The following is a 23,052-nucleotide window of genomic DNA, read 5'->3' as shown; positions in this document are numbered from 1 at the left end:
TGAATGGACAGAAGCTTGTGGATGGGCAGAAGCCTATGAATGGGCAGAAGCCTTTAGATGGGAAGAAGCCTGTGAATGGGCAGAAACCTGTGAATGGGCAAAAGCCTATGAATGGGCAGAAGCCTTTAGATGGGAAGAAGCCTGTGAATGGGCAGAAGCCTGTGACTGGGCAGAAGCCTGCTGCTGGGCATGAGGCTGTGAATAGGCAAAAACCTGTGTCTGGGTGTGATGCTGTGAATCCTGTGAATGGGCAAAAGTCTGTGACTGGGCAGAAGCCTGTTAATGGGCAAAAGCCTATGATGGTAAGAAGCCTGTGAATGGGCAGAAGTCTATGAATGGACAGAAGCTTGTGGATGGGCAGAAGCCTATGAATGGGCAGAAGCCTGTGAATGGGCAAAAGCCTATGAATGGGCAGAAGCCTTTAGATGGGAAGAAGCCTGTGAATGGGCAGAAGCCTGTGAATGGGCAAAAGCCTATGAATGGGCAGAAGCCTGTGGTTTGGCAGGATCCTGTGAATAAGCAGAAGCCTATGTACGGGCAGAAGCCTGTGAATGGGCAGAAGCCTGTGAAGGGGCAGAAACCTATGAATGGGCAGAAGCCTTTAGATGGGAAGAAGCCTGTGAATGGGCAGAAGCCTGTGAATGGGCAAAAGCCTATGAATGGGCAGAAGCCTTTAGATGGGAAGAAGCCTGTGAATGGGCAGAAGCCTGTGAATGGGCAGAAGCCTTTGAATAGACAAAAGCCTATGAATAAACAGAAGCCTGTGAATGGGCAGAAGCCTGTGAATGGGCAGAAGCCTGTAGTTGGACATGATCCTTTGAATGGGAAAAAGCCTGTGGCTGGGCACGATTCTCTGAATGAAACAAAATCCTGTTAATGAGAAAAAGCCTATTGCTGGGCATATGCCTGTGGTTAGACAGGATCCTGTGGATGGGCAGGAGCCTGTGGCTGGGCATGATGCTGTGAATAGGCAAAAGCCTATCAATGGGAAAAAGCCTGTGGATGGGCAGAAGCCTGTGACTGGGCATAAGACTGTAAATGGGCATAAGCCTGTGAATGGGCATTAGCCTGTGAATAGACAAAAGCCTGTGGATGGGCAGAAGCCTGTGAATGGGCAGAAGATTCTCTGAATGGGTAAAAGCCTGAAGCAAGGTGTTCTAAGCTATTTCTTTAAAACAAAAGGCACAAGTGCCAGGATGTTCCAATGTTCCAATACTTGCTCTCAAAAAATGTGTGGGTTTAAACCAAAGATGCTTCAGCTCTTCTGAACTGTGTATCAGATCCAGATGTAAATCCATGCAAATAAAATCTGAAAGGTTTATATTTTGTCTCATATTCATATTTTAATGCAGAACTCAAATGTTTTAAATCTACAGTTAAAATAATGGACCGGCCTCAGTGTTCCAACATTTTTGGAGGAGGGGACTGTGTACCTATTTACCTCACAGTTTGCTTTAACGTCTCATAATAGACAAATATGGTGGAGCTCTAAAGTTATTTATTGACATTGCAGTAAATATGTAAATGTATTCAGCACAGGGTAAGCAGGTTACCTGTAATTACTGAGAAAACTGATAAGGAGAGAGAGAGTGAGAGAGAGGGAGAATGAGGAAGTCATTTGTTCTGTTGTACTGTGAGAGTCTGTTGCTGTGTTGACAGGGTCAGGTAGAACAGGCTACAGAGAGTTCTGAGGCTATTACTGGATCACAGCATGTCGGACACACACACTCACACACACACCTGGAGATGAGTCTGACTGAGCTCTGCTTATGAACTGCTGAGAGAAAGATCACGAGGTCAGGAGCGACACCTGTAAAAATATATAGAGGTGAGTGACTGTACTGTATATTATAATCCATTATGATTTATCTTTACTAGCCTAAACTAAACACTTTAACCCCTGGTCTCCTCAGATTTACTAAATAAAAACACCCTTTATTCTTATTTAGCAAATTAAACCTCAACAAAATTATCATACTGTAATTAAAAACTGTATGTTAGCAAAGTGTATGTATATTCAGTGGTTCTCACATTACTGCACCTGACCTCAATGTTTTCTAACACAAATGTGTGTGTTTATAAAAGATAAAACACCTTGGGATCAAAAGTACACATCAAAGAATGCCAGTGCATATAAAATGTGCTCTGAACATTGAAAATATATTATTTTTTAATTTTTTTACTGTCCTCATTAAATTAGAAAAACAAATCAATATGAAGCACAAAAATAGTATTTTCTTTTATCAGATATGTTTAACATTGAATAATAGGGAGGTTTAATGCTTTAAATGTCTTTTGTGTGGACCACACTTTAGTATCATATAATAACATACAGTACCATTGTTCAAAAGTTTTGACACACCCCTTCTCACTGAGACTTGTGTTCAAACTTTTGACTGGTACTGTAACTCATATTATAGTTCCACAGTATTTATATATCACAGCTGTGAGACAAAAATCTTGCATTTTCATTTTTGTCGTTTAGACTTAATAAACCTGTAAAAATAAAAAAGTAAATCGGTCAGATTTTTTGTTTATTGGGTCAAAATTGTGTCATGATGAATGGACCAATGTTTTTTTTTTACATTGCCTTCTTTTAAAAGTCATTGTAGCGATAAAATTTTGTAAAAAAAAAAAAATACTGTTTATATAGACAGAACATAAATCTGTGTAATAATTGCACATACTTACATTTAGGCATATATGTTAATTTACATATGATACTGTTGCATAAAAAAATATCTTATATTTTTCTGCTTTTCTCATTTTTTCATAATATAAATGTATAATATAATTGTTCTTTATATGGATGAATGGACCAATAGAAATGCTCCAAAATGACATGGAATTAAATCTGTTTTAAAAAGTCAGAATAGAGATAAAATGTTTTGTGGCATTACAGAAAGTTGAAAAATACTCTTTTTATATAGACAAATCATAAAAAACTGTGAAATAACTGCACATACTTAAATGTTTTAATTAAACGTATATGTTAATTTACATATGCTACTGTTGCACAAAAAAATATCTTACATTTTTTTGCTTTTCTAATTTTTCAGAATTAATATGAATTGGCAATTGTTCTTAATATAGATAAATGGACAAATAGAAATGCTCCAAAATGACTTGAAATAAAATATTTTTACACTGACCTCCTTTAAAAGTCATTATAGAGATCAAATGTTTTGTGGCATTACAGAAAGTTGAATTTGGCAATTGTTCATTATATTAATGAATGGACCAATAGAAATGCTCCAAAATGAACTGAAATAAAATATTTTTACATTAAATGTTAAAGTTAAGAAGATTTTTATTAGATATGTGTTTATTGTATAAAATATAATTTATTGTATAATAAGGTCCTAAGGTAAAGGGGTTAATTTACATTAACGTTTTATTGTGTATTCACACTAATATCAGTTCAAACAACACCGACAAATACTTCAGGATTTCTTTCTCTACACAAACCAATTCCTCACACAGTCTGCTGTAAACTTTGTGACTCTTAAATATACAATAGGCTTTGTATTCTGCTGAGCGAGTGAATGAGGGAAACAAGACAAAACATAAAGTGTCTTATCATGTCTTTTGTTGTAAGAACCAGTTTCACGCTTTTCTTTCGGCTCTGGGGTGTGGCAGAATCTGCCCTGGTGGAATCTGAAGCTTTTATGTTCTCATCACCACCTGATAAGAACGCAGGCCTTGATCGGAAGTTACGTTCAAGTTATTATGCAAGATTTCCAAAACAGGCTGAAATCTGACTAAAAAAGATGTGATTTGTTGCATTTTCATAGTAAAGTAACCAGGCATGTCATGATAACTACAATACTGGTTTATTGTACACTATATGGACATGACCTCAATCATTTTTGCAGGCCTCAGTACTGTCCATTGTGTTTCCTTGTGTGTTTATTAATATTAAAAACCAATGTTAACAAAATTTTAGCTCACTCAGTCTTACTCAATAAATAAAAAGGCTTTAAAAATCTACTGCAAATGGTTAACAGGAAGTATGAATTGATGAACTGCAAAAGACATGCATTTCTCAAACTATTAACAATTAAAGATTAATTGCTCTTTAAAAGACTATTATTATATCCCTCCTGCTATCCTCAAATTTAGTAACACCCTTGATTCTCTGGGTCAATATGATCCCAGCAATTCAAAACTCCAGAAAATTATAATAATTAAAGATAATTAAACATGTTAGCAATGTTTTTTAGCCATTTTCTTGTGTTTATTTGGCAAATTATCAGCAGTTCTGGCATTTTTATAACTTTTTAAATGTTTTATTAATATTATAGAAGTATTATAAGTATTGTGTTGTTAGGTCAGGACCTAAAGTGAAGGGTTATTTAGAGAAAGATTATAAAACTGAATGTCATAGTGACCTCAATATTTTTGCCACACAAATATGTATAAAATATTAATATTTCTTATGTTTTATACCAATAAAACAGACATTGATGTTGAAACGTATGAAACATTTTATTTTTTACTATTTTTTACTGTCTTCATCAAATTACGAAAAGACAATAAATATGAATCACAAAACTAATGACAACTGTTTTTTGAGAGAATTTAAACACTAAATGAGGTTTAAATGAGTCCCCAAAGATAATAGGACGGATATTGTTATATAGTCAATATATTCTTTGTCTTTGTCTTATAACATTTACATTACATTTACATTTTACATTGCATTTACAGCATTTAGCTGACACTTTTATTCAATGTAAGTTCTATTACAGAGTTGGGCCAATATACCAATATACCAGTAGTGTTAGGAGTCTTGCCCAAGGACTCTTATTGGAGTAGTGCAGCATTCAGTCACCCAGACCTGGAATCAAACCCCACACAGGAAATTTGGCAGTGTTAAATCAACACTTATTAGTGTTAAACTTTACACTCTCAGTGTTAATTTAACACTAACAGTGTTGATTTAACACTGCCAAATTTCCTGTGCAGTCTCCCACATGATGTGGTACCTCAGTAGCCGGTAGTGGTGTTATCCACTGTGCCACACAAACCACAATACTATAGTTTAATATAGTTATGATTATTTCTGGCATGATTTACTATCCATACAAAATAGTTATGATGGCAGGCCTACACAGTAACCCAATTCATAGATTCTGACTCTTCTTGGATTGAATGGAAGCATTAATACAATGGTTTATTTTTACATTTATATGTATATCTCTCACCATAGAGACAGGTTCTCTGGAACAAGCCTGTTACAATAGTGCTTAAATGTTCTGAAACTGAACCCTTTAGATTTGTCTACATTGCTGAATAAATTTGACAGAAAACATCATCAGATTTCCTAACCTAAAATCCTAAAATTAGATAAGCAGAAGCAAATCAAACAAATGAGGAAATATATTAGAGGTAAAATGATCCAATATTACAGAGCTGTATCTGGTGTGACCCTTGGAAAGCAATAAACATTTCAGCAACTGAAACTAAATGTGACAAAAAACAGCTTTATATTTTTGAGGAAATATGAGGTCTAAAGTGCTGGCACTATGATCTGGAGATCGCTGGTTCGAATCCCGTTCATGCAGCTTGCCATCAGCTGCCGGAGCTCCGAGAGAGCACAATTGGCCTTGCTCTCTCAGGGTGGGTAGATGGCGCTCTTTCCCCTCATCACTCCTAGGGTGATATCGATAAGCACTAGGCGTCTGTGAGCTGATGTATCAGAACCTAAATTGGGAGAAAATGGGAAAATATCTGTTAAGTTTGTAGGTTTTCTTTAATTACTACTACTGCTTTTGCTTCTTCCTTAACATTTATATTGGATTAAGGTCAGAACTTCGACAGGGTCATTAATTTTATGCTTCTTTAACCATCATTTAGTAAAACGACTTGTGGCTTTAGGGTCATTGTCTTGTTGAATGACCCATGTTCTCTAGAGATTTGGCACACAGACAGGTTTCATTTATACATCAGTATTGGCAAGAAATCTCAGCCGAGAGGGAGCAAAAACGTGCCAAACCATGATGCTACCACCACCATGTTTCACTTATGTTCAACATGTTTTTTGTATGAATTACGTGTTTAAACCAAAGTGCTAAATTTTGACCTCATTTGTAAGGGTGTGACGAGACACTAATATCACGAGACGAGACGAGACGAGACACGATATTGGGTTCATGAGAACGAGATGAGCCGAGATTTAAAAATACAATTTTAAAGAAAACGTCAAAAAAAAAAAAAAATGGCTTGAAAACTAGAGTTTTATTTGTCAAAATCATATAACGCAAACTTAACAGACTGGTTTCTCTCACACATTGATTCTATAAGAAATAGAAATAAGAATAAAAAATAAAAATAAAACTTTTCTAGGTCTTATATAGTGCAAACAATAAGTGCAAACCACAACCAGTCATATTAAGCCTATGGTTTGTGTTTTTTTCTCCTAAATCTCTTGTAATTAAACTATGCATAACCATAACCAGTCATATTAAGACTATGCTTGAAGTGCAAACAGAGACAGAACATTTTTTTTAATACAGTACAGAGCTAAGGGATTAGTACAGCTGCCTATGAAACAGTCATGTGTAGGATTTACTTACAGTATTTACATATGGTTTGTGTCTTGTTGGTCACTCTGTTACCGTTTATTGTTTCCACTGGAGCCAAAATGCAGCCAGACATACAACTGAAAAGTAGCAGAAGCTTCTTCTATGCAAATACCTGAATTTTCAACTTCTGCTGAGAGCTGCTTGTACTGCTCAGCCATCATACTCTATCGCGATCGCTACTGGGTTGCCAGATCCCTCTTAAAAACTCCACACTTAACTGTTTTTTTGCCCTGCGAGACAGGTTTTAGCCTGACGAGAAATATCGTCCGTTTTAATCTCGCGAGATCTCGTGCCTACTCATTTGTCCACAAAACATCGTTCCAGAGGCCTTCTGGATTGTTCATGTGATCTTCAGCAAACTGCAGCTGGACAGCAATGTTCTTTATGGAGGGTAGCGACCTGCTATTTACACCAAAGAAAGGTCTTTATAGTTGCTAAGAAGTTACCATGCATTCCTTTGAGACCTCACAGACTGTTACACACCTTGCTTTTGAAGTGATCTTTGTTGGTTGATTGTTTCTGGGGAGGGTAACAATAGTCTTAAATTTCCTCCATTTGTGCACAGTCTGTCTGACTGACCAATCTGTGAATTGGTAGAAATGGATTTTTATTATATAATATATAGTTTACTTTACATTAGCTTCAGTATTAATAAAAAATTGAGAACTCTAAGCCTAGAACTAAATTCTCACCAACTAAACAATGAATCATAGCAGCTCATAAGGCCATAAACCTGTTAATAATACGTGTTAATACAAACCTGGTACAGTTAATAAACTCGGTAAATAAAAAGTGTAGTAAGATACAGCTGGAAATGTTGATGCTTTTTTTTTAAAAATACACTTGCTCTCTGCACTGTATGCCAGTCTGCAGCTGGGTGCCCTGTTCCTGCCGCCCGGCTGGGCTGGAGAGTTGGGTTTCATGACCGTCTGGTTTCATCTGATTTCCAGTGAAACTCAGTCAGAGGGGTTGTGGCTGAACCAGCTCTGACTCCTGTTCTCATATCTGCTCTGTTTGAGTTTCACCTCCTTTTATTCCATATCTGCACTGTTTATTTAGTGGGCTATGGTCTCAAAACTATGAAAAGATATCACGTGACCAATTATGGGCCAGGTCAAGTCAGTCAAGCCAGGTTTAGTTATAAGGCACTTCTGAAAACAACAGATTTTATCAAATAAAAACATTTATTGGTAAAGCTTTACGCAAAGAGTACAATAATTAACACTACTTGCAACAGAATGTCTCAATTAATTATTAATCAACACAATAACACTAATTAATCATTACTAATGTTTTAACTAATGTATCAAATTCATTATATATGTATTATATTATTAAGCATGAGAAATTAGTAATGTTTAATAATGTATTAACTAGTGTTAATTAATAATTAATTAACATTACTTACCCACTTCACAATGTTTATTACTGCTGGACGTACTGTTAATTGTGACCCTCATTGTAAAGACTTACCTAATTATTAATTAAGAGGAAGTATATTCTATACAATTATTATTTACTGGAATAAACTGTCTGATACTAAAAGGCAGGAGAGGTTTCACCGCTGGTCCTAATGTATCCCATACTTTTCAGCTAAGTAAGGGCTTGTTTATTAAATGCATTTCTTATATAAAAAATAAATATAAATATGAATATAAAATGTATATAAGATATGAAGGATGAGGTGATTACAAACAAACAGACAAAATCAAAACAAAAACTAAATAAATAAATCAATCAATAAATAAATAAACTGTTTATATTATTTGTACAGTCCACAGTTTTTCAGCCCTGGCCCTGAAGGTATCTTACTGTTCTTATTTTTAGTCAAGTAGTCAAGTCAAGTAGTTTTATTGTCAATACTGCATATGTACAGGACATACAGAGAAATGAAATTACGTTACTCTCCTTCCCAATTTTACAGCAAGTACAGATTATAGATATAATAAAAGAAAGAATGGGAGACACTATGTGTACAATACAGCAGGGACACAAATAGACATACATGAGACAAAAACAAGGTGCAGTAGTGTGGGGGAGAAATAGATATATAAATATAAGTAAAAAGAAATAAGATATATAATCTAAAAGAGTGGGACACACTTTATGTACAAAACAACAAGACACAATAAACATACGTAAGACGGAAGTAAATAGTGCAATATTGATGGTGATTGAGATGGAAAGACAGAATAAATAGTATATAACAGTAGTGCAAAAATGGTATATAGCTTAAGGCTGGTAAAGTGAATTTTATCTTAGTGATTTTATTGATTTATAAATGAAATATTCAATCTGAAAAGGGCTTGTTGATGAGCTCGAGCCCGAGTTTCCCTAAAGCATCTTCACTCTATCATAACTTTCAAATGACCAAGTGAACATTGCATTAAAAACCTCTACCAGTTCTTACTAGAAGATATTGACACTTAGATGCTTTTGGGAAACTGGGTACTGATTGGTTGAATTAGGTGTGTTGAGAGGAGGGAAAACCCTAAAATGTTCAGCAACCTCAGGATCAACACTATTGCCCTATAGGGCAATTTAGATTGGAGAGATACTGTACACTGATCAGCCACAACATTAAAACCACTGACATCTCAAACACCTAATAGAAGAAAAACTGGGGTCTTAAAAAGGAAATCACAAAGGGTTAAGGGCTATCATTGCAATGGTCTGTGTGCATGTAGTCCTACATAGGGATGTGCTACATCATAAAAAACCTTATATCATGATATCGCAATATTCTGGAAAGCAGTATATTTTATATTTATTTCACTATTTACTGTACTTTCTTTTCATTGTTTGTTTGAAGTTTATATGTACTAAATAAGCTACACCTTATTTACCACACATTATTATTATTTAGTTACATACATTACTGAATGTATGTAACTGTTGTAGTAAATTATTCCTAAAATGATTATTTTTAAAGAATTTTGTCACATCGCTAATTACATCTTTATTTCAAAAATAGCCTAAAATATTGTGATATTATGTAAGGGCCATAACGCCGAGCCCTAGGCCTACGTCATGCAGCCGTCTGCCAATGGTGCTGGCAGTAACAGGATGACTTGTGGAGGGCAGGGTTAGAGTTAAACCTAACCTTCACCCTAAATGAATTTCTAGTCCTAAAAAGTGACATCTCTTTAACTCAACTGCCAACTGTTGGAAATGCTTTTTAACTCTTCTTATACTTCACTTGCAAAGGATGCTACCAACACAACAGCAACAGCTTATACAGCAACAGAGTCAGTCAGACAGAGAGATAAAGTCCATCACTGATTTCATCACATACAAGGCTGGGCATGAAATTTAAATCATTTTACACACCAAGTTTATTTTTTGTTGGTTGATTCCTTCCGTATAGCATGTGATGTGTTATCCGACCTCATTTGCCTATCAGAGCCACAATGCAAATTAATGTGTCAAACTGACACTCATAAGTCATGTTTGTTTTGTGTTCATCTGCAGAAACGGCACTATGGCACCGATCTACGTCGCTCTGGGGGCCTGGGAGGCAGCAGAGTTACCAGGGGTCGCAGTTTTCTCACTGGTTACGCTCTTCATCATCACCATCACACTCCTCGCTCTGTGCTCAAGATGTCAGAAGTGAGTTTCTTCACTCTCTACACAAATCTACTCCATTTCAACACCTCTATCTGTCCCGTTCCTCGACTGACAGCTTCCCCTTCCCTCATTCATTCATCCTCACTGCTCTGAACATTCCACTGCAGCACGGACGGGTTTATCAGCTCTGAGATGATGTCAGGAAGCAGGCGTTCCTCGTTCTAGATAAAGGATAAAGGGCAGACCTGCATTTTACTAGACTTTAGTCCACTCTAGTCATCTGTCACGACCAGTTTCACTCTCATAAAGATCTGCTCGTGCTGAAACTCAGCCCCAGGCAAACTCACAGCGCGTACTGTGATGTGACGACTCACAGAAAGCATATTTTACATTTCAATGGCTGCATACCTGTTGTGCTGTCGTGTGTAAAGCTTTGATGCTGTATTACCAGAAACTTGCATAGCAAATAGAGAGGATAAAAAGGCTTTAAATGGTATTAAAGTTCTCTTTGTACCCTGACGAAAAATAAATTATATACTTAATTGTACTTAAAACATATTGAGAAATATGCTGTAAATGCTGTAAAACAGATTTATGCACTTACTTATTAAAATATAAGATAGATAGATAGATAGATAGATAGATAGATAGATAGATAGATAGATAGATAGATAGATAGATAGATAGATAGATAGATAGTGTGGTAGGCCCCTGGGGTTAGGGGCGTGACCACTGTGACCCGGAAGGAGGAAGCACACAGAGATACACAGACACGGGGATTAAATGAACTCAAAACGTACCTTTATTGGCTTTTAACGCCCTACACCACACCCAAAATAACTTAAATAAACATAACTCAGCCCAATGGGGCTCTAGAGTTCAGTAGAATTAACTTTACTTTAGTTTTAAAGGTCCGTGCAGCCTCAGCCCTCAGCTCCCCAGTCAAGAGTCCTCTCCTTGAGTGAGCTGAGGCTGAGTTTTTATACCTGTCCCAGCTGGCTGCTTAATCAGTCCTCATGCGGGCCAGCTGGGACACATAGGGCTGTGCGCTCTGGCGTGGGGAGGACCCCCAACTCCCCCGCCTCCTCACGCCACAATAGATAGATACTTTATTTATCCCAAAGGAAATTTAGGCATCCAGCAGCAACAACACAATACAATAAGAAACATATTCAAACATAAATCAAAACACAGAAGAATAGAAAATATATAAGGCTATAAAAAACTTACTATACAAGGTAAGGATCTATCTGTAAACGGAGCAGTGCAGTAGATGTTGCTAATGGTCATTAAATAATTAAATAATTAACAGAGTGCAATGTGCAATGACATTGATTATGAAAGTGGCTTATGTGACATAGAAATATAATATAAATATGCATCTTTAACAAATATAGTTCTAAGAGTAAAGTGTACTTGAATGTAAGTGAGGTTGGGGAAGTGTTAGTGTAAATAATTAAGTGGTTGAATAATGTCCATGTGGTGTGACTGGATTAAACTCAATCGGCAGCAGCATCCCGTCCGCTATGGGAGGAGTTAAAGAGTCTGATGGCTCTCGGAATAAAGGATCTTCTGAGTCTGTCTGTTGTGCAGCTCTGTAACAGCAGTCTGCCACTGAATAAACTCCTCTGCTTCATGATGGTGGTGTGAAGTGGGTGACTATCATTGTTCATGATAAAAAACAGTTTATCCAAAGTCCTCCTCTCAGCTATTGTAACCAGAGATAAAAGCTCATTAGTATTATACTTTCATCAAATGTTTGAAAGTAAACTTTGATCATACTTTTAAAAAAGTACAATATAGTGTATTTTTCAAAAAATAGAAAAAATACTATGAAGCACTTTTAGTTTAATGTATCAGTTCAATATACTTCTAAAATACTTATTTCCAAATATACTTTTGTACATTTGTAGCAAAGTTTGTTACAAACAATGTGTGTTATAGTAGTTCACCTAAAGTACAATGTATCATGTAACGTTTTAGAAAGTAAATAATTTTTTTTTAATTAATACATTTAAAAAGTTTAAAATAAATTTGTAACATACTACCAATTGTAGTACAATATATTATAACATAATTTTATACCCAACAAAGTATACTAGAAATGTACTACATACAAAAACAGGAACAAGAAGCATATTTATATTTGAATGTAAATAGATCACATATATTTAACATCAATTCTTAGTGCATTTCTAATATACCCGGTGTATAATAGTGATACAGTTGTAACTAAAAACTCATTAAATGCATTATGATTTAGCTGTAAGCATACTTAAAATATGGGGTTACATACATGAAGTAGTATGTTTAAATGTTACTTAAGTATATTTAAAATAGTTCCATTGTCACGAATGACCCAGGCAGGGAGACGAGGAGGCGGACACAGGTGCAGGTAAGGGCGATATAAATAAATTTATTAAATAAATAACAAAGAAAGACAAAGAAACAAGTAAACATGTAACAAAGATAATAAACCAAAATACTAACAAACAAGGAACTAAAACAAGACAGGATTAACTAAACTGGGCAAGGGAAATATATACAATGGAATAAACTAATAAACTTCAAGCAGGGGTATATACAAGGAACTAGGGAACACGTAAGTAAACAAGAAACTAGAAACATTAAACAAGATATAAACGAGAAACACGGGACTAAGGCTTAGGAGACAAGAAAACACTGAGAGAGACTATTAAACGGAGAGAAAGACAAAACGACATGGGAAGGTGCAAAGACCGACGGAGACAAAGTGGTAGACGAGGGCTATTTAAAGAAACAAGAAACACTCTAGAATTGGAAACACCTGGGGGAGGGGCGGAGCTACAAATGAGACACAGGTGGAAATCTACTAAGACGGGAGACACAGGGGAGCACAGGTCACGTGGGGAAGACACACAGAGACACGAGACAGGGCTAAGACCTGACATCCATTTTAGTACACTTAAGTACACTTGGCACATTTTAAGCAAGACTTTTGAACTATTTTATACAATTAAAGTATAATAAGTTCAAAAAACGTTGTTTTAAAATAAACTGATTAATTATAATGTGGCTACAAGAACACTTTAGTGCACTATAGCATAATAATGCTTAGTACACTTTAATCAATTTTTTTTACTAAGGTAATCTATTGTTTGCTTTGATTCATTGTTTAGCATGCACACTAGATGTATTTTTAAATTATAATTAACATACTTCCTTAAGTAAAGACATACACTGGCATGCCAAAAATCATCAGTATGCAGGAGAGGACAGCAGTAAATAATTCATTAGGTTGGCCACTGGCCAATTTAACATGACTAGATCCACAGTATAAAATATAGACGGCATTAATTACCACCCACAGTGGAAAGCAGCGCAGTGGGTGGTAATGATGGTGACTGGCAGTGTCAGGCTAGAATTTTCCATGTGAACAGACAAACAAGTCCACAAAATCCACATTCACATTTAATACGTGACAACATACGCACACACACACACACACACACACACACACACACAACTAGTTCCTGTCCTATGACATGATGACAGCAGTGACCATCAAATTTGCACATTTTTCTACCATATACAGAACATACAGAACCTCTTCTAATTCAATGTGTTTTATTTCTTTTTATGATTTTTAACAGAAAAAGTATTCAGTGTGTAAAAGAGCTTTATTTCATTTTCTTAACGTAATATAGGAAAATAATGTTTTTTTTTTTTATTATTCCTACCCCTCACAATCTAAATTTTAGGACAACTAAATTATGTTGAATTATACCATTAGTGTTGCTACAAGATGCAAAAATGGAAAAATAAGAACATTGAGTTAAGTAGTTTTCATATTCTTGAAATTCAGTTTGTGAAACAGATATTTATTTATTATTTAATGCTGCTATTAGCTCATAAATTATATCTCACAGTAATATGTATGTGAAAATAAACACTGTTTATTATTTTCTATAAGTGTTATAGAACAATCTAAAATTTAGGGTGCAGTGATGTAACTATTCTATATTACATACAGTATTTTTGGCCAAGGGCTAATAAACATTGATTCATTTGTAAACTTGATTCATTTGAAACTAAACAAATTTTCTACTCATATCTTGAGTTTAATTCATTTTCTTTTACATTTTATTAAAAAACTAATAAAAAAAAAGAGTAGCACTTTGTAAAAGAAATGTAACATAAGAAAGGTAAAGGGCAAATATTAACCATGTAAGCTGTTTATATTGCTTGCAATTTAGGTGAAGCAAGCATGTGTAAAGCATTTTAATGTAAAATTGCTTCATTTTGCTGGATTAAATACAAGTAACCTAGTAAACCAGTAACAAAAATATGAACACCACACAAGGGTTAATATAAGATTTAATCCAATTAAACAGTTTGCAATAAAATCTGCATTAGGTCAGTGTTTTTCTTGTCCTAACATGGACCTGGATTTTACTGATAGCAGATTGAACACAGAATTACAGTGAGAGACAGTAGAGGGCAGAAAAGAGTTTTATAAGCTTTTTTTTTTTTGTGACCTTTACTCTATTTTAGTATGATTGGCTGAAAATGAGTTTTATTCTTAACCAACAGAGGGAGCCGGTGAATAAAGCCTTTGTGCTTTTTATTGTCTCTAACCTTTGCACTTGTTTTGTCTGTGGGGCTCATAAATGATGATCTTTAATGTCTGTCTAATATCTCAGCTCACCTGTTTAACTCCTGATTTCTGTGTTTATTTACAGGCACTCCTTTGATCTAGATCACAGCGCTCCTGAAGACAGGAATTCAAACCTAGTCCGAGTTGTAAGCACAGTAATATATTATTCATCACTCATCATTTCCCTGCTGATCAAATTCAGCCTGACCTGCTCAATCTGGTGTGTTTTTCTTGGAGTTTGATGGTTTAGCTGGTCTACAGCATGAGCACAGATATATCAAGTTGACAAAAATTTATTTCAGGAAGGTACCCTCAGACTTGGACCACCCACCCATATACAGTTTTGTGCCAATATTTTAGGCACCTGTGGGAATTTCAGTAAAGAAAAAGCTTCTTATCTGTGCAGTAAGTGTTTACAGTCCTGTTTTCCTTAAAGCATCTCATAATCTCTCCTCCTCATCTGAGTTTAATAGAGTTTTTGCTAGTTCTCATCATATTAATCAACACCTGGTTTGGTAAATTGGTAAATGTGGTAAATCAGGTGAGCTGCTGATGTAACTGAGCATAATATACACATGCTGGCTGAGGAGCATCCAGGAGAAATCTGGAACATCTACACTTTGTTCTTCAGCTTGGCTCACAGGATATAACATACTTAGTTAAAAATGAGAATTTCTTGTTACGTTTTTCTGTATGTTTATTTGCATCTGTTCCAATCATATTACTTAGATAAATGAATTAGTGTAATTTGCTTAGGTGTCTAAAACATTTGCACAGTACTGTATATATATATATATATATGCATCATTCAGTCCCCCGTGGGCAATGCTACAATCACTATTACAAACAGTACAGTGGGCAATACTTTCATTTTTTTTTTTTACTTTTACTAGACGTGGATATACTTTAGAGTAGTCAGAGGTCAAATGAGTTTTAATGGGAGCCATGATGCTCCTGAATGCATTCTGTCCAGAAGGGAAAAAAACACTGCCTGTCCACACTAAAAGCTGATTGGCTGACTCACAGACTCTTTGTAGAAAACAGTCCAATGAGAACCCTCTCTATTTTACATGCGCTTCATGAATATGCACACGAGGGAAGCACCTTTCTTGTCCTCTCTTTTCCACACGTGATTGGTTAAAAAAACGTCTGTGTCGCCTGCTTGCACGTTTGTGTTAACTCTTGGCCACATCCCAGTGCAGTAAAGCATCTGCAAGAAATCCATTGGGAAATACACCTAAAAAATAAGATCTACTTTGAAGTTCCTTCCTTTATTCTTTCATTATAAAGCTATATATTTGCTAAAAAAAAACACATAATCAGTTGTATTTACATTCACTCTCTAGTATCTGAGTAAATCACATGATGTCATCATTGCCACTGATACCTCAAAGGGACTTTTCCCTGACTGTCAGGTTTTTAGTATCTACATGTATCCTAGAGGTGTGATTATCAAGAAAAATAACTCCGCCTGATGGTTCATGGTTATTTTTTACAATGTAATGAACTATCATCAATATTCTTATGCTTTTAACTCATAAGCACTCTAGTCTAACCATTTTTAAAAATATATTTTAGGTGTGAATATATTTAAAGTCTATACATTCAAAAATAATAAAAAAAACAGGCGCTTGGTAAAATTTTGACCAAAACATGATCAGTTCTAGGAGAATATAACAATTCTGCTTCCTTTTACATTTTAAATGATTATATTTTTGAGCAGCTGTATGTCTTCTGGAGTAAAAGAGATCAGGTCATGTGGCTGATATAATTACTGTGTTATTATAAGAAAAAGAAGAAAAAACACACCAAAACAGCCTACGGTTCAAAGGGATAGTCTAATTTTAAACTGTGGCCACACAGAGACTTGCAATAATCATAATGCATCTAAAACTCAACCCCCTTAAAATAAAAATAGCTTAAACATGCAAATCTGTCCCAAACAGGTTCAACTGGAAACCACCAACATGTCCATGGATAACCCCGGTGCTGCTGACATCACCAGAGATGAGAAGTGTAAGCTAAGTGCTCGTCTCACACATACTGGAGCTCTGCATTCCTCCCTGTAACTCAATTAGCATTAAAAAACAACTCAACTCACTCACTCACACACTCTCTACCATTATCTCACCAGATCTCAGCACATTCCGTCCGGACGGGGCGGCAAAACCTGCTGCAGCGCGAGACACCGGGACCTGGAGGAGTCATACACTAGGCAGGTTTACATCTTTATTACAGCAATAAAAATGCATCCAGACCCTGATAGTGGAGAGAACTTTGAATAAATTTACATTTATTTGGTTGCATTACATCTTTTAAAGTTAATGATGGAAAAACAACCTTTAAATAACCTTTGTCCTACATTGAAATTCTGTTGAAATTGTGTTAAAATTCAATTTGACCTTAAATCAATGTTCATTTAGAGGATTTGAATATTTGAGGCTCTAAAACTACACCCACAATAATGCTTTAAGGTGGAAGATGCTCCCCTATAATAATAATTAGAGATGCATTAGGGTTGGGTATCGTCACTGATTTTCTAATTCAATTCGATTCCGTTTTAAAATCGATTAATTTAGGGAAGTTTCTGTTACAATAAAAATTGTAGTTTAATTATGAAATTTATGTGATTATACAAGTAACACTCAAACTTCTATTATTAAAATATTAGGGTTTATATATTTTATAGACTTAACACAACATTAACATTCTTTTTTTAACATCATTTAATGTAACTTATTTTATTTAAAATATAACGTTCTTCCAGAACATTAATGAGGCTTCGGAAGCCGGAATCGTTTTCAACAACACTGTATGAACATATGTACTGACACTTTAGTAACATAACATAACAATACCATAACATGCTTCATAAATTTCTTATTTATTTGCAAATATAACTGTGAAATTTACCCATAACCACTAGTTCAGATGTGATACTACAGTGAGCGAAATAATAATAACAAGCAAAATCAATAATGTTAAGAGAGAAAATTACTTACATTTGTACAGAAAGTCCCCCCATAGTGCCGGATCCTGTGTGCTGTGCTTAACTGATCACCCAGCCAGAGGGCGGTGCATGAAAAACTTTAGTCATAAGATTTTAAAACTGTACACGTGTATGGCGAAAATGGGCCAATTCTAAAGATTGATTCAGGTTTATATGAATTGACATCACACTTTTTAACACACCCCTAGGATGCATGAATAGTTTTTAACAACAGTGTACAAGTATATGCATTTTTTTGTGTTTGCAGATACCAACACCAATACCAATAACAATAACAATACCTATACCTAATTAGAATAAAGCAATCAGGAGCACTGTGTAAAAGTGTAGTTGTTAGTGTAAAGTAGTGCAATGCAACAGTTAAATTTTTAATTTTAAGTTTCATTGTATAAATATTATATAGACTAAATATTTTATAAAAAAAAACATATTTTATTAACCCAGCACATCAGGACCACATCAGCCAATCAGATGAGACTTTCAAGGAAAATACAGAAAGTAAATAGAAGTAATATTTACTGCATGTGGATACTTGCCTTTGGTTGTATGAGCTCTTTGGCGTTAAGGTGGACTTGCAAATGCTGGATGTAGTTATACATAAGTGTCGCCCAAGACAAGTCAGAGGATCCAAATGCAGGTTTATTTTACAAAAATAAAACACATGTGAACATTACAGAAATGGGCAAATCCAAAAATCGTAGTCAAAAATACAGAACAACAAACAGAGATCATGAAAGAAACGGTTTAAAATGCTGTAAGGATACAAACAAAACATCGCACCAATATTCCGGTCTGGCGTTCTTAATTAGTGCAACCTCCTTTGTCTGGGAGGTGCAGCACCAGGGTCAATCGTGACAATAAGTTTTGTTGCACTAACAACAGTTTGCTGAGCTGCTTGGGTTTAGAGTTTTGACCACTGCTTTCTTTCTATAGTATTATTATTTTAACAATGTGCTGAAAATTGTTACACCCTAATAATGCCATACAATGTAACAATCTGAATATGTGTGTCTCTTTAATGTAGAAAAGATCTGATGTATGATTCACAGTCTGTTATGTTTTTGTGCTCTGCAGATCGTGACCCACAGAGGATGATAAATGGTACTGGGCCAGCACCTTCTTTTTGAGAGTATTTGAGAGTATGAACACTGGACATGATTATAATTCTCTATAAATCTCTATTCCACTACTTTTCTACACATTCAAGCATAAAAATGGGTTCCTTAAGGCTTTTATACAGAACCTTTTCTAAATGGTTCTTCATTGCACAAGAAAAACACATATTATGTAGTGTTTTTTTATACAATCTTTAAAAAAATGTTTTGAGTTAAGGAACCAGTTTGTGCTTAGAATGTACAACCATGCATTTTATTATTAACCTTAAAGACACTGGACCTAACATTTTAGATATTAGTTTCATATTACTTACTGACTGAATCATAGTATTTGCCTGTTAATAAGATTTAATAATAATAATTGTGGTAATACACACTCTTATCAGGATATTATGACCACCTCCTTTTCTCTACACTCACTGTCCATTATAGCAGCTCCACTGACCATATAACAGCACTTTGTAGTTCTATATAATTACAGACTGTAGTCCTGTATCTGTTTCTATGCATAACTTATTACACACTGTTCTTCAATGTTCAGAACCCCACAGGATAGACCACCAGAGAGCAGATATAATAATATAATTATAATAAAAATAGCTGATATAATCTATGACATAGTAAACTAACTTTAACCACTATCATTATAAAGCTATTTTATTTCAGTAATTCAGTTCAAAAAGTGAAACTCATATATTATATAGATGTATTACACACAGAGTGATCTATTTTAAGTGTTTATTTATTTTATTGTTTATGATTATGGCTTACAGCCAATGATATAGCCTTGATTTCCAAATGAAATGTAAAATTTACTGATGATCAGTGATGGTTTGTAGAGACATGTCATCTGCTGGTGTTGATCCACTGTGTTTTATTATCAAGTCTAAAGTCCTGCAAAATTTTTCAGCACTTAATGCTTCCCTCTGCTACTTTTATGGAGATGCAGAATTCATTTTCCAGCAGGACTTGGCACACTGCCCACACTGCCAAAAGTACCAATTGGTCTTATATAATATAATATTCTAATTTTCTGAGACTGATTTTGGGGTTTTGTTGGCTGTAAGCCATAATCAACAATAAAAGAAATACAGTGCCTTGCAAAAGTATTCACCCCCTTGGATTATTTCCCTATTTTACTACATTATAACCTGTATGTATTTTTTTTATCTGAATTGAATGTGATGCATCTGCACAAAATAGTCCACGTTTTAGAAGTGAAATGAGAAAAAATATATATGTATATAAAGAAAATATGAAAATAAAAAACTGAAAATTGGCATGTGCATATGTATTCACCCCCTTTGTTATGAAGCCCCTAAAAAGTTCTGGTGCAACCAATTACCTTCAGAAGTCACATGCTTAGTGAAATGAAGGCCACCTGTGTGCAATCTAAGTGTCACATGATCTGTCAGTATATACACACCTTTTCTGAAAGGCCCCAGAGGCTGCAACACCATTAAGCTAACCAAACAAGACCATGAAGACCAAGGAGCTCTCCAAGCAAGTCAGGGATAAAGTTGTAGAGAAGTATAAGTCAGGGTTGGGTTATAAAAAAATATCCAAATCTCTGATGATCCCCCGGAGCACCATCAAATCCATCATCATCAAATGGAAAGAACATGGTACCACAACAAACCTGCCAAGAGAGGGCCGCCCACCAAAACTCTCAGCCCGGTCAAGGAGGGCATTAATCAGAGAGGCAGCACAGAGACCAAAGGTAACCCTGAAGGAGCTGCAGAGTTCCCAAGCAGAGACTGGAGTATCTGTTCATGACCACAATAAGCCGTACACTCCATAGAGTTGGGCTTTATGGAAGAGTGGCCAGAAAAAAACCTTTGCTTACAGGCAAAAATAGGAAGGCTCTTTCGAGTTTGCACAAAGGCATATGGGAGACTCCCAAACTGTATGGAGGAAGGTACTGTGGTCAGATGAGACCAAAATTGAACTTTTTGGCCACCAAGGAAAACGCTATGTCTGGCGCAAACCCAACACATCTCATCACCCCAAGAACACCATCCCCACAGTGAAACATGGTGGTGGAAGCATCATGCTGTGGGGATGTTTTTCAGCAGCAGGGACTGGAAAACTGGTCCGAGTCGAGGGGAAGATGGATGGTGCTAAATACAGGGATATTCTTGAGCAAAACCTGTTTACGTCTGTCAGTGATTTGAGACTAGGGCGGAGATTTACCTTCCAACAGGACAATGACCCAAAGCATACTGCTAAAGCAACACTTAAGTGGTTCAAGAGGAAACGTGTAAACATACTGGAATGGCCTAGTCAAAGCCCAGACCTTAATCCAATTGAGAATCTGTGGTCAGACTTGAAGATTGCTGTTCACCAACGGAAACTATCTAACTTGAAGGAGCTGGAGCAGTTTTGCCATGAGGAATGGGCAAAAATTCCAGTGGCAAGATGTGGCAAGCTCATAGAGACTTATCCAAAGCGACTTGCAGCTGTAATTGCTGCAAAAGGTGGCTCTACAAAGTACTGACTTACGGGGGTGAATAGTTATGCACACTGATGTTTTCAGTTATTTTGTCCTATTTGTTGTTTGCTTCACAATAAAAAAAAATGTTAAATGTTGAAAGTTGTATGCATGGTCTGTAAATTAAATGATGCAGACCCTCAAATATTCCCATTGAATTCCAGGTTGTGAGGTAACAAAATGTGAAAAATGTAAAGGGGGGTGAATACTTTCGCAAGGCACTGTACATCTATATAATATATGAGATTCACATTTTGAACTAAATTACTTAAATAAAGTAACTTTTCAATGATATTCTATTTTTTTTAGATGCACTAGCGTAATGAGAAACAAGGAGGTGGCCATAATATTCTGTCTAGTATATGGATACTGAGTAATACTCAGTAATAATCATGTCCAAGTTATTTTATTACTAATATTTCCATTTTCAATACTAATGTACCATCATTAATTAATGTTTAATCACAAAAAATGTTCTAATGCTCTTTCTCTTTAACCCAAACAGGTAGTATAAGACAAGACCTCACCATCCGTAACCAAAACCCCAACCCATCAGCATTTGAGCCTTCAATCACTGAAACAAGCCAACAATCTGAGGATCAGACTGTATCTACACACACTCCAGAGCCGCACGAGTTCCAAACAATCTCACTGGATGATCAGACTGATCAGACTGAACCTGAATCTCCACCACCATCATACACCCCCACCCAGCACCTGTATGAAACTGCAGAAGAACTGAGACGTCCAGGAGTCTCTATGGAAACTAAACTGAATCCATACGCTACATATGAGTCCATCATGACAAACAGCACAAATGACACAAATGAGCCACAAGAGGGCTGGTCAAATATGCCGCCACCACCGCCGCCGCTGGCAGAGGAGCTGAATGAAGGTCCCAGTAGTCCAGTTATTGACACATATGCCAGAGTCAGCAGGAAAAACATGAATTTTAACGCACCAGTTGAGCTGACGCTTGAGGATGAGGCAGAGGAAGCAGAGCCACCTCTACCACAGAGGAGCTAAACAATAGAGACATTGTTATGAGGTGCCACAAGTCTGCTGAGATGTGTTAAATCCTAGGGCTGCAATGCTCATTGCTATATTACACCCTGTAAACAGTCTATTTTCACACCTTGTGCCCACGAAAGCATCTAGGATTAGGAATAAATCTACACTGATGGGTAAATACAGGTGCGCCACTGATTGAAATGAACCCAGAGAAAAAACCCAACTTTTAACTCAACAGAATAAAGAATAAAACAGAACAAAACTCAATAAACAGAATAAAGAATAAAATAATGTTGCTGTTTCCTTAAATGAGCCTTTAGATGTAAATGTACCTTTATAGCGTAAACGCGCAGGTCAGTATCCTCTGCTGAGACACACAAAAGCACTGCACTGTTAAGATACTAATGCGCCAAAGTCAGAGCTCACCTGACTCTTAAAGGGAATGACTACTGGCACACTGATTGGTTTATTTTATGTTACACCCAAAATTAACCACACCCATGATTAATTAAGAGAATTAGTACATGTTTTTTAAATATTTCGAGCTGTGCAAGGCGTATTTTTGTGCCTTTATGATACCAAATACACACGACACACCCTAAATCTAGCTTCGTGATCCGCATATGTATGGTGTT

The 23,052-nt window shown here is 35.8% G+C and overlaps 1 protein-coding gene across 1 annotated transcript; it reads left to right on the top strand.

Moving 5' to 3' along the window:
• Positions 1-1,632: 1,632 nt before the first annotated feature.
• On the top strand, positions 1,633-22,708 carry si:ch73-204p21.2 (uncharacterized). Its single transcript, XM_022673218.2, has 7 exons — positions 1,633-1,828; positions 10,059-10,196; positions 14,876-14,936; positions 16,737-16,806; positions 16,925-17,005; positions 18,875-18,901; positions 21,912-22,708. The coding sequence occupies exons 2-7, from the start codon at positions 10,069-10,071 to the stop codon at positions 22,430-22,432; spliced, it is 888 nt and encodes a 295-aa protein (XP_022528939.2). The 5' UTR covers positions 1,633-1,828; positions 10,059-10,068; the 3' UTR covers positions 22,433-22,708.
• The last annotated feature ends 344 nt before the right edge of the window (positions 22,709-23,052 follow it).

Source organism: Astyanax mexicanus, chromosome 14, assembly GCF_023375975.1.
Source record: "Astyanax mexicanus isolate ESR-SI-001 chromosome 14, AstMex3_surface, whole genome shotgun sequence".
In the NCBI taxonomy this organism is placed as follows: Eukaryota; Metazoa; Chordata; class Actinopteri; order Characiformes; family Acestrorhamphidae; genus Astyanax; species Astyanax mexicanus.
Note: the sequence above shows the minus strand (reverse complement) of the source record. Positions and strands in the feature narration are given on the sequence as shown.

Coding starts and splice junctions, on each gene's coding strand:
- si:ch73-204p21.2 (XM_022673218.2), top strand. CDS start 10,069: ATGGCACCGATCTACGTCGCTCTGGGGGCCTGGGAGGCAGCAGAGTTA. Junction 14,937..16,736: donor ATTCAAACCTAGTCCGAGTT/GTAAGCACAGTA, acceptor TGTCCCAAACAG/GTTCAACTGGAAACCACCAA. Junction 17,006..18,874: donor CTGGAGGAGTCATACACTAG/GCAGGTTTACAT, acceptor TGTGCTCTGCAG/ATCGTGACCCACAGAGGATG.